At 42.5% G+C, this 17,500-nt stretch overlaps 1 protein-coding gene across 1 annotated transcript in view; it reads left to right on the top strand.

Moving 5' to 3' along the window:
* Positions 1 to 11,043: 11,043 nt before the first annotated feature.
* The window catches only part of LOC137433066 (ankyrin-3), a 482,046-nt gene continuing 475,589 nt past the window's right edge, over positions 11,044 to 17,500 (top strand). The window contains exon 1 of the mRNA XM_078784014.1: positions 11,044 to 11,743. Coding sequence (XP_078640140.1) covers positions 11,633 to 11,743 — 111 coding nt within the window. The 5' untranslated portion in view covers positions 11,044 to 11,632. The remainder of the gene's footprint in view (positions 11,744 to 17,500) is intronic.

The raw sequence follows: 17,500 nt of genomic DNA, 5'->3' as shown, positions 1-17,500 counted from the left end.
GGCTTTGACTTGGCCATTCCAGAACCCTCCATTTTTCTTTTCAGCCATTCCTTGGTGGATTTACTGGTATGTTCAGGGTCATTGTCATGTTGCAAGGTCCACCTTCGGTTGAGCTTCAACTTTCCAACAGATGGCCTCACATTATCCTCAAGCACCCTCTGGTACAATGAAGAATTCATAGTGGATTCTATGATGGTGAGCTGCCCAGGCCCTGATGCAGCAAAGCTGCCCCAAACCATAATATTTCCACCACCATGCTTTACAGTTGGTATCAGGTTCTTGTGGTCAAATGCTGTCTTTTGTTTTCGCCAAACATGTCTTCTGGTACTGTGGCCAAATAGCTCTACCTTTGACTCATCTGTCCAGAGCACATTGTTCCAGAAGTGCTGGTCTTTGCCTAGGTGTTCATTGGCAAACTTTAGTCTTGCCCTGATGTTCTCTCTGGACAGCAAAGGTTTCCTCCTGGCACACCTTCCATGTGGATCAAATTTGTGCAGCCTCTTTCTAATGGTAGACTCGTGCACTTTGACATCAACAGTGGCAAGAGCTACCTGAAGGTCCCGTGATGACAATCTGGGGTTCTTCGAGACTTCTTTCAGCATCTTGCGGTCTTCTCTCGGGCTGAACTTGCTGGGGCGGCCTGGCCTGAACAAGTTGGCAGTTGTTTGGAATCTTCTCCACTTATAGATGATCTTCCGGACAGTCGAATGATTGATTTCAAATTGTTTGGAGATCTTTTTAAATCCCTTCCCAGACTCGTTGGCATCTATAACCTTATTTCTGAAGGCCTCAGAGAGCTCTTTTGATCTTGGCATGGTGACGCCGCACACTTCAACAACAAAGAGCAAACCAAACTAAATGTCTGAGGTTTAAATAAGACAGGTTCCTCCAAGATCCTCTCTAACGATGTTCTAATCATTTGCACCTGAGCTGGTGCCCCTCATTCTAATTTGAGGTATTTGAAGTGGTGATAAATGTAGGGGTGTACTTACTTTTTCCACATGCGAAATTTGCATTTATGTTTATTTAAATTATACAATGGACTACAAAATGTAAATGTTTCATGATATTTGTTATATTATATCACCTTTATCTATCAATATTGTTGAAATGAAGATCAAATAGCTGTATGTTGAAATATGTTGAAAAAGTCAAAATTTTACATGGGGTGTACTTACTTTTTCACGTGACTGTACACTGCTTCAATCCATTAACTTTTCATTCACGACATTGCGATTAAAGTGTTACTGTTATATTTAGTATTATTATTATTGTTAACATTATTATTATTGTTATTATTACAAAAATGATACTAGTGTATTCAGAAACCTGTGCTTTGTCCGAAGCTGCCTGAAGGTGAGGCATGAAGGCATGAAGCCTAATGCCTGTACGTACTGTGTCGTTGGAAGACCTGTAACGCCTTTGCTTTTGATATCTGATGGTCATTTTAACAATCGCTTTCTCTGTGTTTCACACTGAATGAAAAACGTAAAGATAGAGCATGCAGATTGTGACATATGACAGGTTCATCCGCTGCGGCGACGTGTTCAGCCTGAACGATATATAAATGAAAATGGAGGTCGGTGGAGTCAGCCATTGTAAACCGTAAGAATATCATTGACGTAATGACGTAGCGTGACGGACACGGACAAAAAAAACTGCAGCTACTTTAATATATAGATTACTAGCAAAAGTACCCGGTGTTGCCGGGTAACAATGAGTCGTTTCCTGACAGGAATATGATATACGCAAGCTGGGTCCATCATCTAGAGGGAATTTTAAAAACAGATCGCAGGTACAGTGGACTCTGATGCAGTGGAGTGACACCCTATCCCATGGAAGTATGAATTAAGTTAAAATTATTATTAAGTTTGTCAGGAATTTCCCGGTTTTGCAACTGGGAGAACTTGTTAGCCGGTGTCTGTGACTTAGGGGCTACGATGACCACGACAGCACTGGAATTTCGGCTCCACATTGAGTGACCCAAATAATACTCTAGGATTCCGAATAATCCTCTTCCTAAATATAATAAGGGCTCAAAAGACGTCCTCATTCTCTTCCCGATATGTAAGTATTCGCCCGACACCCCGTCCATATAAGTCCTGCTCTACTGGCAAAAGTTACAGCTCCAACGTGGCTTGCAATCATGCGAGTATCGCTTTGCACCGCCTCGCTCCGCAACCCACACACAACTGGTCCTTGCGCTCTTCGTGCACCGATCAAGATGTCGTGAGAAGAAACGCACTTGGTCCTTCGATTGTTCGATCTGCACTACGCATGCAGCAACTATAAACGTCGATAGAACAACGTGCATCCACCCGGACACGCAGTGCGACAGAGCGCGCACCGACCCGGAAACGCCACGAGCACGGGACCTCGCGATGTATTTATCAGAAATCACTGCAATGTAATAATCGCACCTCGTTCATTCACAGCACAGCAGGAGCATGAAACAAAAAACGCAGGAGATGTATTTGTACGATTGGGGGGGATTACCGGACAATTTGTTAGAAAAAAATTCCCCTCGATACTGAACGAAAAAACACACACACACGCACACAGACAAACACACACACACACACACACACACACATTATGTCGACGTTTTATTATGTAGATTTAGTTATGGAATTATGTAGATGTTTTATTTTGTAGATGTAGTTTTGTAATTTTGTAGATGTTTTATTATGTAGATGGAGTTATGGAATTATGTCGATCTAGTTACGTAATTTTGTAGATGTTTTATGATGTCGATGTAGTTATGTAATTATGTCGAGCTAGTTATGTAATTTTGTAGATGTTTTATGATGTAGATGTAGTTATGTAATTATGTAGATGTTTTATTATGTCGACATTTTATTATGTCGATGTAATTATGTAATTTTGTAGATGTTTTATGATGTAGATGTAGTTATGTATGTATTTTTGTAGATGTTTTATTATGCAGATGTAGTTATGTAATTATGTAGATGTTTTATTATGTCGACATTTTATTATGTCGATGTAATTATGTAATTTTGTAGATGTTTTATGATGTAGATGTAGTTATGTATGTATTTTTGTGGATGTTTTATGATGTAGGTGTAGTTATGTAATTATGTAGATGTTTTATTATGTCGACATTTTATTATGTAGATGTAATTATGTAGTTTTGTAGATGTTTTATGATGTAGATGTAGTTATGTATGTATTTTTGTGGATGTTTTATGATGTAGGTGTAGTTATGTAATTATGTAGATGTTTTATTATGTCGACATTTTATTATGTAGATGTAATTATGTCGATGTTTTATGATGTAGATGTAGTTATGTATGTATTTTTGTAGATGTTTTATTATGTAGATGGAGTTATGTAATTATGTAGATGTTTTATTATATCGACATTTTATTATGTAGATGTAATTATGTAATTTTGTAGATGTTTTATGATGTAGATGTAGTTATGTATGTATTTTTGTAGATGTTTTATTATGTAGGTGTAGTTACGTAATTATGTAGATGTTTTATTATGTCGACATTTTATTATGGAGATGTAATTATGTAATTTTGTAGATGTTTTATGATGTAGATGTAGTTATGTATGTATTTTTGTGGATGTTTTATGATGTAGGTGTAGTTATGTAATTATGTAGATGTTTTATTATGTCGACCTTTTATTATGTAGATGTAATTATGTAATTTTGTAGATGTTCTATGATGTAGATGTAGTTATGTATGTCTTTTTGTGGATGTTTTATTATGTAGATGTAGTTATGTAATTATGTGGATGTTTTATTATGTAGATATAGGTGTGTAATTATGTAGATGCCTTAATATGTAGATGTAGTTATGTAATTTTGTAGATGTCTTTTATGTCGATGTTTTATTATGTAGATGTAGAAAATGTTTTCCAAATGAACTTTTTAATCTATAACTAAAGAGATTAAACTGCTATTGTATATTTAGAGCGTTACATGCCAGATCTGTTTTTTTTTTAGAGCGCTACATGTCAGGCCTCGCCATAATCTTCACGGCTGTTATTATTGAAGGAGGTTACATGTCAGGAATACCTGCCAAAAACATGTACAAATCAAAATTCACTAGTTGCAAAAGTATTCAGCCCCTTATGTCAATTCTCGGTGAAAGCACCTTTTGTAGCAATGACTGCTATGAGTCTTTTTGGGTCGGTCTCTACCAGATTTTTGCCTCAGTCTCTACCAGCACAATTGCACAGTGACATGGTGAAATCTTTGACGACGTGAAAACTGCTCTAGTTCTGCTAGAGGAGGGGGGGGGGGGGGGGCAGTGGTAGGAAGCATGGAAAGATCAGAGGGTGCAAGACCAGAAAAGAGGTGCCAGAAGACAAAGACCACCGACCTGACCTATCTGTGATGGTGAAGTGATAGAACCATAGACTCAGCTTCATCACAGGAGATTCCCATAATCCCAAAGGTCTTCATGGTTTCCACGGCATAAAGTTGAGCAAGATGTCAGGCAGGGGAGCCAGCCCAGAGGAGAGAGCAGTAGTCCATCAAACTGCAGATGAAAGCTTTTTAGGTCGATATGACTTCAGGTGTACCAAGGAAGGACTTAGCACGACAGAAGATGCCCAGTCGGCGACTGGCTTTGGAGGCCAAGTTTGAAAATCGGTTCGCCCAAGAAAGACCATGGCAGATAGTGAGATCCAGGAGTTGGAATGACTGAAGTTTTACCCTTATTGCTTGGTATTTCAAGATTAATGGTGGCATGGGGTATTGTATTTGAGGTGGTTATCACCTGAAAACCCTTTACCTCATGTACGCTCAGCGAGTGGATGTCTTGTATCAATGATATTTGTTGTTATAAGTCATGTGGGAGTAGTGTGGCCTGGAGAAGCTGACATCATCAATCTATGTATGTGTAATTGTGGAAATCTTACACAAGAGAGCTTCGAGCTTTATTCAAATCGCATCATACAGTGTTGCTTCAGCAAAACTGAGACAGACTCTGGGTGATTGTTTTCACATACGAGCATTCAAAAAGTTGTACAAACGAGATAATGACGACAATGCAAGGATTGTCAATTTTCTTATCTTTCAATTTACTTGATTTACATAATTAGTAAGAAAAAAATTCTCAACGAAAAATAACGTCTTGGGCGAGTCCTGGATCATCAATTTCCAGTGGAAATTGTTTGTTCCAATTATTGACATATTTTCCCAAGTCTTGTATCCTCTCTCGCAACATCAACGTGAATGTACATGTCCAAAGGTGTACATGCCCAAACAAGGCATTTGATTCCCTTTACAGCACTCGTAGCTTTGTTTGAAGGAAGTGTGTGGTACAGTGTTGGCGCAAGGGATGCTGACCCCCCCCCCCCCCCCCGCCCCTCCTGCCGCGTGCGTGCTCGCGTGCGTGCCTGGCATACTAAGGTAGGGGCCACATGAAACGCAGCCAATGGTGATGACTATGAGTGCAATACAACTCAGATCAAACACTGCGTTGCAGGAAGTTTCTTGCGACGCAAATGAACCGTTGAATCTGAGAAAGGCGTACAGTTTCAAACCTTTTCAACGAGGTTGTACTTAATTGCAGAGATAAAAGTTGTTTCATTGATAAAAACCAGTTGATGTGAAATGATGATTTGACTGCAGAGAAAACTTTGCGAGAATAAGAGGTCAAGGGAAGATCAGAAGGGGAGAAATTCTGCTCTAAGTGGCATTCATTTGCATTTTCTTGCCATTTTTGGCACAAAGTTGTTGCTGAAAATATGTGAAAACCCATTACACCTTTGCACATCTTGTGTGTCTACCTGCATTGATGAGGATGCATAAATAAATGAATGCATTTCAGTATTTGTATTCTGGTATTCTGCCCAAAGGCACGTCCAGTAAACAGTTTCGTCATGTGCAAGGGTTATGCTAGGTGGTAAGGGTTGTGCTAGGTGGTAAGGGTTATGCTAGGTGGTAAGGGTTATGCTAGGTGGTAAGGGTTGTGCTAGGTGGTAAGGGTTATGCTAGGTGGTAAGGGTTGTGCTAGGTGGTAAGGGTTATGCTAGGTGGTAAGGGTTATGCTAGGTGGTAAGGGTTGTGCTAGGTGGTAAGGGTTATGCTAGGTGGTAAGGGTTATGCTAGGTGGTAAGGGTTATGCTAGGTGGTCAGGGTTATGCCAAGTGGTGAGGGTTATGCCAGGTGGTGAGGGTTATGCCAAGTGGTAAGGGTTATGCCAGGTGGTGAGGGTTATGCCAAGTGGTGAGGGTTATGCCAGGTGGTGAGGGTTATGCCAAGTGGTGAGGGTTATGCCAGGTGGTAAGGGTTATGCCAGGTGGTGAGGGTTATGCCAAGTGGTGAGGGTTATGCCAGGTGGTGAGGGTTATGCCAAGTGGTAAGGGTTATGCCAGGTGGTGAGGGTTATGCTAGGTGGTGAGGGTTATGCCAGGTGGTGAGGGTTATGCCAGGTGGTGAGGGTTATGCTAGGTGGTGAGCGTTATGCCAGGTGGTGAGGGTTATGCTAGGTGGTGAGGGTTATGCTAGGTGGTGAGGGTTATGCCAGGTGGTGAGGGTTATGCCAGGTGGTGAGGGTTATGCCAGGTGGTGAGGGTTATGCTAGGTGGTGAGGGTTATGCCAGGTGGTGAGGGTTATGCTAGGTGGTGAGGGTTATGCCAGGTGGTGAGGGTTATGCCAGGTGGTGAGGGTTGTGCTAGATGGTGAGGGTTATGCTCGGTGGTAAGGGTTATGCCAGGTGGTAAGGGTTATGCTAGGTGGTAAGGGTTATGCTAGGTGGTAAGGGTTATGCTAGGTGGTAAGGGTTATGCCAGGTGGTAAGGGTTACACTAGGTGGTAAGGGTTATGCTAGATGTTAAGGGTTATGCTAGGTGGTAAGGGAGGGTTGTGCTAGATGGTAAAGATTATGCTAGGTGGTAAGGGTTATGCTAGGTGGTAAGGGTTATGCTAGGTGGTAAGGGTTATGCTAGGTGGTAAGGGTTATGCTAGATGGTAAGGGTTTTGCTAGATGGTAAGGGCTATGCTAGATGGTAAGGGTTATGCCAGGTGGTAAGGGTTATGCTAGATGGTAAGGGCTATGCTAGATGGTAAGGGTTATGCTAGATGGTAAGGGTTATGCTAGATGGTAAGGGTTATGCCAGGTGGTAAGGGTTATGCTAGATGGTAAGGGCTATGCTAGATGGTAAGGGTTATGCTAGATGGTAAGGGCTATGCTAGATGGTAAGGGCTATGCTAGATGGTAAGGGTTATGCCAGGTGGTAAGGGTTATGCCAGGTGGTGAGGGTTATGCCAGGTGGTAAGGGTTATGCCAGGTGGTAAGGGTTATGCCAGGTGGTAAGGGTTATGCGAGGTGGTGAGGGTTATGCCAGGTGGTGAGGGTTATGCCAGGTGGTAAGGGTTATGCCAGGTGGTAAGGGTTATGCCAGGTGGTAAGGGTTATGCCAGGTGGTGAGGGTTATGCCAGGTGGTGAGGGTTATGCCAGGTGGTAAGGGTTATGCTAGGTGGTAAGGGTTATGCCAGGTGGTGAGGGTTATGCCAGGTGGTAAGGGTTATGCCAGGTGGTGAGGGTTATGCCAGGTGGTGAGGGTTATGCCAGGTGGTAAGGGTTATGCCAGGTGGTGAGGGTTATGCCAGGTGGTGAAGGTTATGCCAGGTGGTGAGGGTTATGCCAGGTGGTGAGGGTTATGCCAGGTGGTAAGGGTTATGCCAGGTGGTAAGGGTTATGCCAGGTGGTAAGGGTTATGCCAGGTGATTTGGCGTTTCGTTTCCAGGAGTTTCAGTAACAAAGCAAAAATCTGAATATATAACACATTGTTTGGGTCACTGAGCCATTTATCCTTCGCAATTATGCAGCATTCCTGTAATGCTGAATTTTATACCTTATAATAGCTTACCCTTTGCAAAATGCGGATTTTAAACTTGTTCCAAAACCCGATGTACAATCCTGGGTTATTATTATGAACAAAATCCGAAGACCAAACTATCCGTGCACCATTCCATGAATGACTGCGAACGAAGAGATTTCAATGAAGGATTCAAGGCTATCCAGCAGATTACAGACATCACTGTCTCTCGGTCGGTCGTCTCATCTTGATTTGGAGCGGCCATTGGACACGTGCAGGCAAAGGAAGAAGAAGAGGACGATGTTGAATAAAATGGAATGCATATTGTTAAAAGGGTCTGGTGATTCCTCTTTGATCCAGCATTCCGACTGACCCAACCACTTCCTGTGCAATGAAAGACACAGTGAGAATCATGGAAGATGCCAATAAAATCAATGCATTCCCTCACGGACTCGAGAGCTGAACACGAACCTTGTCACACTCTGCAGGTCTTGATCCTCGGCTTGTCACACTCTGCAGGTCTTGATCCTCGGCTTGTCACACTCTGCAGGTCTTGATCCTCGGCTTGTCACACTCTGCAGGTCTTGATCCTCGGCTTGTCACACTCTGCAGGTCTTGATCCTCGGCTTGTCACACTCTGCAGGTCTTGATCCTCGGCTTGTCACACTCTGCAGGTCTTGATCCTCGGCTTGTCACACTCTGCAGGTCTTGATCCTCGGCTTGTCACACTCTGCAGGTCTTGATCCTCGGCTTGTCACACTCTGCAGGTCTTGATCCTCGGCTTGTCACACTCTGCAGGTCTTGATCCTCGGCTTGTCACACTCTGCAGGTCTTGATCCTCGGCTTGTCACACTCTGCAGGTCTTGATCCTCGGCTTGTCACACTCTGCAGGTCTTGATCCTCGGCATGTCACACTCTGCAGGTCTTGATCCTCGGCATGTCACACTCTGCAGGTCTTGATCCTCGGCTTGTCACACTCTGCAGGTCTTGATCCTCGGCTTGTCACACTCTGCAGGTCTTGATCCTCGGCTTGTCACACTCTGCAGGTCTTGATCCTCGGCATGTCACACTCTGCAGGTCTTGATCCTCGGCTTGTCACACTCTGCAGGTCTTGATCCTCGGCTTGTCACACTCTGCAGGTCTTGATCCTCGGCTTGTCACACTCTGCAGGTCTTGATCCTCGGCATGTCACACTCTGCAGGTCTTGATCCTCGGCATGTTGCACTCTGCAGGTCTTGATCCTCGGCATGTTGCACTCTGCAGGTCTTGATCCTCGGCATGTTGCACTCTGCAGGTCTTGATCCTCGGCATGTTACACTCGGCAGGTCTTGATCCTCGGCATGTTACACTCTGCAGGTTTTGATCCTCGGCATGTCACACTCTGCAGGTCTTGATCCTCGGCATGTCACACTCTGCAGGTCTTGATCCTTGGCATGTTGCACTCTGCAGGTCTTGATCCTCGGCATGTTGCACTCTGCAGGTCTTGATCCTCGGCATGTTGCACTCTGCAGGTCTTGATCCTCGGCATGTTACACTCGGCAGGTCTTGATCCTCGGCTTGTCACACTCTGCAGGTTTTGATCCTCGGCATGTCACACTCTGCAGGTATTGATCCTTGGCTTGTCACACTCTGCAGGTCTTGATCCTTGGCTTGTCACACTCTGCAGGTATTGATCCTCGGGTTGTCACACTCTGCAGGTCTTGATCCTCGGCATGTCACACTCTGCAGGTCTTGATCCTCGGCTTGTCACACTCTGCAGGTCTTGATCCTCGGCTCGGAGTCACCTGCTGAGTTGCATCATTTCTCCGGTGGGGATGCACACTCACCGCGTTTTCATGCCAACAACAGATGCGGGATGATCCGAGTTGCATTGTGCTCAGAATGAAGGACTATTTTGACTGTTCATGATCCGAGTTGCATTGTGCTCAGAATGAAGGACTATTTTGACTGTTCATGATCCGAGTTGCATTGTGCTCACAATGGAGGACTATTTTGATTGTTCATGATCCGAGTTGCATTGTGCTCACAATGAAGGACTATTTTGATTGTTCATGATCCGAGTTGCATTGTGCTCACAATGAAGGACTATTTTGACTGTTCATGATCCGAGTTGCATTGTGCTCACAATGGAGGACTATTTTGATTGTTCATGATCCGAGTTGCATTGTGCTCACAATGGAGGACTATTTTGATTGTTCATGATCCGAGTTGCATTGTGCTCACAATGGAGGACTATTTTGATTGTTCATGATCCGAGTTGCATTGTGCTCACAATGGAGTACTATTTTGATTGTTCATGATCCGAGTTGCATTGTGCTCACAATGGAGGACTATTTTGACTGTTCATGATCCGAGTTGCATTGTGCTCACAATGGAGGACGATTTTGGCTGTTCATGATCCGAGTTGCATTGTGCTCACAATGAAGGACTATTTTGACTGTTCATGATCCGAGTTGCATTGTGCTCACAATGAAGGACTATTTTGATTGTTCATGATCCGCGTCGCATTGTGCTCACAATGAAGGACTATTTTGACTGTTCATGATCCGAGTTGCATTGTGCTCACAATGGAGGACTATTTTGGCTGTTCATGATCCGAGTTGCATTGTGCTCACAATGAAGGACTATTTTGACTGTTCATGATCCGAGTTGCATTGTGCTCACAATGAAGGACTATTTTGATTGTTCATGATCCGCGTCGCATTGTGCTCACAATGAAGGACTATTTTGACCGTTCATGATCCGAGTTGCATTGTGCTCACAATGGAGGACTATTTTGGCTGTTCATGATCCGAGTTGCATTGTGCTCACAATGAAGGACTATTTTGACTGTTCATGATCCGAGTTGCATTGTGCTCACAATGAAGGACTATTTTGACTGTTCATGATCCGAGTTGCATTGTGCTCACAATGAAGGACTATTTTGATTGTTCATGATCCGCGTCGCATTGTGCTCACAATGAAGGACTATTTTGACTGTTCATGATCCGAGTTGCATTGTGCTCACAATGAAGGACTATTTTGACTGTTCATGATCCGAGTTGCATTGTGCTCACAATGAAGGACTATTTTGACTGTTCATGATCCGCGTCGCATTGTGCTCACAATGAAGGACTATTTTGACTGTTCATGATCCGAGTTGCATTGTGCTCACAATGAAGGACTATTTTGACTGTTCATGATCCGAGTTGCATTGTGCTCACAATGGAGGACTATTTTGATTGTTCATGATCCGAGTTGCATTGTGCTCACAATGGAGGACTATTTTGGCTCTTCTGCTCCGGCTGCCATGCACCATTCACAAAGTGCTCGTTAACTAATTCTCCTTTGCCAGTTCGATATCGTGTGTGCCGCAACGTACTGTGGGTGCTTTTGTTGTTCTTTCCTCACAAACGACCTCGTTCAGTACAAATTCTGAGATGTCCTCATTTTCTTTGACCATCATCACAAGCACATCGTACTCCTCCTTTATTTATTTCTCCTCCTTTCCTTATTCCTCTCACCGCTGCTCCTCCTCTTTCTGAAATTTGACATCCACCGCATATGCCGGTGCCGCTGCCTGAAGCCCGTACCTGGTACCTCACACGCAGCGTCGCCCTCCGCTCTCTTTCCACCATGCAGGAACGACACGCGGCTTCTCCGATGGTGCCGGGCTCCGTGATCGCCTCTCCCCACTTGAGTTAATTCGGCGATCGTCCACCTTCACCATAAAGCACCCCTGGACCGCGTCCCCATAGGTTGTTTTGCCGCCGTCAGCGCTTTCTGCTACTGCCGCAGCCCACCGCCCCACGCGTCTCTCGGTCACCCATCCGACGAGTCTTCTTGCCATGGCGCACGCCGCCTCACAGTTGAAGAAGAACCGTGACCTGGAGATCGCTCTTGACCCTCTGGAAGCAAAGAGAGAGAGGCGGCAGAGAGCAAAGGAACGCCGACGCAAGGTAATGTACCTGGGCAATCGGTGATGTTCGTTACAAGAATGTCGACCATCGGCATTCCTCTCATTCCTCTCTAACGTCTCTGATCCTCCGTCCTGCTGGACCTGCAACACATGTTTAGGCTTTTTCGATCAAAGTCAATATGGACAACTGCTATCCAGGTGTGCTTGTTTTACACCGAGGTCTACCTGGAACCAAATCTTCCATGAACTCGATTGGGAACCAAAATGGTTCATGATACCTGCTTTGTCCGTGGAATTGTTTCCTTTGCATAGACAGTACAGGTTGGACTTTTCTTGAGGAAAAACTAATCAGTGACATCTCTAACTTAGAATTAATCGATTCATTTCATTGAGTTCTTTAAATTGTCAGAGCACAGGGTTAGGGTTAGGTGTATGACTACATTTACCTGAGTTGTTAGGGTTAGGTGTATGACAGTACATTTACCTGAGTTGTTAGGGTTAGGTGTATGACAGTACATGTACCTGAGTTGTTAGGGTTATGTGTATGACAGTACATTTACCTGAGTTGTTAGGATTATGTGTATGACAGTACATTTACCTGAGTTGTTAGGGTTATGTGTATGACAGTACATTTACCTGAGTTGTTAGGGTAATGTGTATGACAGTACATTTACCTGAGTTGTTAGGGTTAGGTGTATGACAGTACATTTACCTGAGTTGTTAGGGTTATGTGTATGACAGTACATTTACCTGAGTTGTTAGGGTTAGGTGTATGACAGTACATTTACCTGAGTTGTTAGGGTTAGGTGTATGACAGTACATTTACCTGAGTTGTTAGGGTTATGTGTATGACAGTACATTTACCTGAGTTGTTAGGGTTAGGTGTATGACAGTACATTTACCTGAGTTGTTAGGGTTAGGTGTATGACAGTACATTTACCTGAGTTGTTAGGGTTATGTGTATGACAGTACATTTACCTAAGTTGTTAGGGTTAGGTGTATGACAGTACATTTACCTGAGTTGTTAGGGTTAGGTGTATGACAGTACATTTACCTGAGTTGTTAGGGTTATGTGTATGACAGTACATTTACCTAAGTTGTTAGGGTTAGGTGTATGACAGTACATGTACCTGAGTTGTTAGGGTTAGGTGTATGACAGTACATTTACCTGACTTGTTAGGGTTATGTGTATGACAGTACATTTACCTGAGTTGTTAGGGTTAGGTGTATGACAGTACATGTACCTGAGTTGTTAGGGTTATGTGTATGACAGTACATTTACCTGAGTTGTTAGGGTTATGTGTATGACAGTACATTTACCTGAGTTGTTAGGGTTAGGTGTATGACAGTACATTTACCTGAGTTGTTAGGGTTATGTGTATGACAGTACATTTACCTAAGTTGTTAGGGTTAGGTGTATGACAGTACATGTACCTGAGTTGTTAGGGTTAGGTGTATGACAGTACATTTACCTGACTTGTTAGGGTTAGGTGTATGACAGTACATTTACCTGAGTTGTTAGGGTTAGGTGTATGACAGTACATTTACCTGAGTTGTTAGGGTTAGGTGTATGACAGTACATTTACCTGAGTTGTTAGGGTTATGTGTATGACAGTACATTTACCTGAGTTGTTAGGGTTAGGTGTATGACAGTACATTTACCTGAGTTGTTAGGGTTAGGTGTATGACAGTACATTTACCTGAGTTGTTAGGGTTATGTGTATGACAGTACATTTACCTGAGTTGTTAGGGTTATGTGTATGACAGTACATTTACCTGAGTTGTTAGGGTAATGTGTATGACAGTACATTTACCTGAGTTGTTAGGGTTAGGTGTATGACAGTACATTTACCTGAGTTGTTAGGGTTATGTGTATGACAGTACATTTACCTGAGTTGTTAGGGTTAGGTGTATGACAGTACATTTACCTGAGTTGTTAGGGTTATGTGTATGACAGTACATTTACCTGAGTTGTTAGGGTTAGGTGTATGACAGTACATTTACCTGAGTTGTTAGGGTTATGTGTATGACAGTACATTTACCTGAGTTGTTAGGGTTAGGTGTATGACAGTACATTTACCTGAGTTGTTAGGGTTATGTGTATGACAGTACATTTACCTGAGTTGTTAGGGTTAGGTGTATGACAGTACATTTACCTGAGTTGTTAGGGTTAGGTGTATGACAGTACATTTACCTGAGTTGTTAGGGTTAGGTGTATGACAGTACATTTACCTGAGTTGTTAGGGTTAGGTGTATGACAGTACATTTACCTGAGTTGTTAGGGTTAGGTGTATGACAGTACATTTACCTGAGTTGTTAGGGTTAGGTGTATGACAGTACATTTACCTGAGTTGTTAGGGTTAGGTGTATGACAGTACATTTACCTGAGTTGTTAGGGTTAGGTGTATGACAGTACATGTACCTGAGTTGTTAGGGTTATGTGTATGACAGTACATTTACCTGAGTTGTTAGGGTTATGTGTATGACAGTACATTTACCTGAGTTGTTAGGGTTAGGTGTATGACAGTACATTTACCTGAGTTGTTAGGGTTAGGTGTATGACAGTACATTTACCTGAGTTGTTAGGGTTAGGTGTATGACAGTACATTTACCTGAGTTGTTAGGGTTAGGTGTATGACAGTACATTTACCTGAGTTGTTAGGGTTATGTGTATGACAGTACATTTACCTGAGTTGTTAGGGTTAGGTGTATGACAGTACATTTACCTGAGTTGTTAGGGTTAGGTGTATGACAGTACATTTACCTGAGTTGTTAGGGTTAGGTGTATGACAGTACATTTACCTGAGTTGTTAGGGTTAGGTGTATGACAGTACATTTACCTGAGTTGTTAGGGTTAGGTGTATGACAGTACATGTACCTGAGTTGTTAGGGTTATGTGTATGACAGTACATTTACCTGAGTTGTTAGGATTATGTGTATGACAGTACATTTACCTGAGTTGTTAGGGTTAGGTGTATGACAGTACATTTACCTGAGTTGTTAGGGTTATGTGTATGACAGTACATTCATCAAATGAAAGTGACAGATGCATTGTTTGGATTATACAAGGCATCCGATGATTTTTTATTGGGAGTTATACATCATCTTGTAATATAATCTGATATCATGATAATATTGTACAAGGACAAACGAGTACAAGCACGCTTCTGTCCCAAAACGACAAACACACAACGACCGCTGAGTGTATTCATGTGTGTGTGTGTGTATGTATGTATGTATGTATGTATGTATGTATGTACGTATGTATGTATGTATGTATGTATGAATGTACGTATATATGTATGTATGAATGTGTGTATGTATATATGTATATATGTATTCATGTATGTATGTATGTATGTATGAATGTGTGTATGTATATATGTATATATGTATTCATGTGTGTATGTATGTATGTATGTATGAATGTATGTATGTATATATGTATGTATGAATGTGTGTATGTGTATATGTATATATGTATTCAGGTGTGTGTGTGTATGTATGTATGTATATATGTATTCATGTATGTATGTATATATGTATGTATGAATGTGTGTATGTATATATGTATATATGTATTCATGTGTGTATGTATGAATGTATGTATGTATGTATGTATGTATGTGTATATATGTATGTATGTATGTGTGTATGTATGTACGTGTGTATATATGTGTGTATATATATATACTTTCATTGGTGCTGGTGTAGCTTTTGAAAAATGTGGACACAGCATTCTTTTTATTTTTTGAAATCGTGCTTAACTCAATAGCAAACTTTTACTTTTCGTAAACATTCCTTTTGGTTTCCTAATTAATAGCTGGGAATTCTTGTCTTTCTGCTTTATTGATTAATGTATGTGGTTCATTGTGGTTTCTTCGGGGAATTCCCTTATTAGGCCCTACTTGTTTCACCGGAGGGGACTGTAGGTCTGTTGTCTGTCTGCCTGTCCGTACATCTATCTGTGCATAAGTCTGTCTGTCCATAAGTCTGTCTGTCTGTCCGTAAGTCTGTTTGTCTGTCCATCCATCTGTCTGTCTGTCCATACGTCTGTCTGTCCGTAAGTCTGTCTGTCCATATGTCTGTCTGTCCATATGTCTGTCTGTCCGTAAGTCTGTCTGTCCATATGTCTGTCTGTCCATATGTCTGTCTGTCCATATGTCTGTCTTGTCCATATGTCTGTCTGTAAGTCTGTCTGTCTGTCCATACGTCTGTCTGTCTGCCTATCCATTTGTCTGTCTGTCCATACGTGTGTCTGCCCGTACATCTCTGTCTGTCCGTACATCTCTGTCTGTCCGTACGTCTGTCTGTCCGTCCATATGTCTGTATATCCGTCCCACCTGTGTTTTTTCAGAATTTTTCCCATACCCTTTAACATATTGAACTGAAACTTCGTCCATGGCTTTCTTATGATAAGTTGCAGAACAAGTTCGAGTTTCAGGGCATTTCGTCAATTTTTCACAATTCTGCCCTTTTTGGACTTAGAAAATATCACACATCGGTAGGGGACACATGTGTTGCAGAGGAATTGTCGTTCTTGTTTGTATTTATGTTTTGTTTCATTGTGTATGATGTAATTTCCACAGTATTCATGATATGCAATATGGCATGCAGTAATACTTGCCAACGAGTGCAGGTTTTGAATGAGAAGAAAGCTTTCCTGAGAGCATTGCCTGCCATGCTGCTCGCTTTGCTGACTGGCAGCGTAAACCTTCCGAGGCCTAATCATGCCGTTTCAGCCGGCTTGCCAATCGTGCAAATTGTATGCAGCTGCGGCCGTAACTCACGTTGTAGCTTGGCCGCGTTCGCATCGTGATGCACTGGTAACTCTACTATGAGACGTGACCTTCAGGTCCTCACAGTTGTGGTGAAGAATTGAGGACATGTGTAGTTTGGATCAAATTGCTTAATAAAGTGGGTTTCACAACAATAGGACATTCTTATAATATTAGAACTTTGACTGATACATGGCCTCCAGAAAGTATTCACACCCCTTCACTTTTTCACATTTTGTTGTGTTACAGCCTCAATGTAAAATGGATTAAATTGAGATTTTTGTCACAGATCGACACAAAATATCCCCTCATGTCAAAACGAAAACAAGTTTTTAGAAACTGTAACAAAAGTATAGAAAATGAAATACGAAATATCTAATTTACATAAGTTTTCAACCCCCTGGGTCAATACTTGGTAGAAGCGCTGTTTTGAATCTTCTTGGGTATGTCTGTATCAGCTTTGCACATATGAATTTGGAGAGTTTCTCCCATTCTACCTTGCAGATTTGCTCAAGCTCTGTCAAGTTGGACGGGGAGCGTCACTGAACAGAAATCTTCAAGTCTTTCCACAGATTATCGAAGTGATTCAAGTCTGGGCTTTGTCTGGGCCACACAAGGACTTTTACATTCTTGTTCTGAAGCCATTCCAGTGTTGCTTCGGCCGTATGCTTGGGATCATTGTCTTGTTGGAACGTAAATCTTCACCGCAGTCCAAGGTCTTTTGCAGCTGAAGCAGGTTCTCCTCAAGGATTTGCCTGTATTTGGCTCCATTCGTTGTTTCCTCAATTCTTACAAGTTTCCCAGTCCCTGCTGCTGAAAAGCATTCCCATAGCATGATGCTGCCACCACCATGCTTCACAGTAGGGACGGTGTTAGTTGAGTAGCTGTGCTGTGCTTGGTTTTTGCCAGCCGTAGCACTTTGTGTTCAGGACAAAGAGTTCAATTTTCGTCTCATCAGAACACACAATCTTTTGCCTCATGCTGTCCGAGTCATCCACGCGCCTTCTTGCAAACTCCAG

Source organism: Myxine glutinosa, chromosome 8 (assembly GCF_964187855.1).
Source record: "Myxine glutinosa chromosome 8, kmMyxGlut1.1, whole genome shotgun sequence".
In the NCBI taxonomy this organism is placed as follows: domain Eukaryota; kingdom Metazoa; phylum Chordata; class Myxini; order Myxiniformes; family Myxinidae; genus Myxine; species Myxine glutinosa.
The sequence above is the reverse complement of the archived record's forward strand: the minus strand, read 5'-3'. Positions and strand labels throughout refer to the sequence as shown.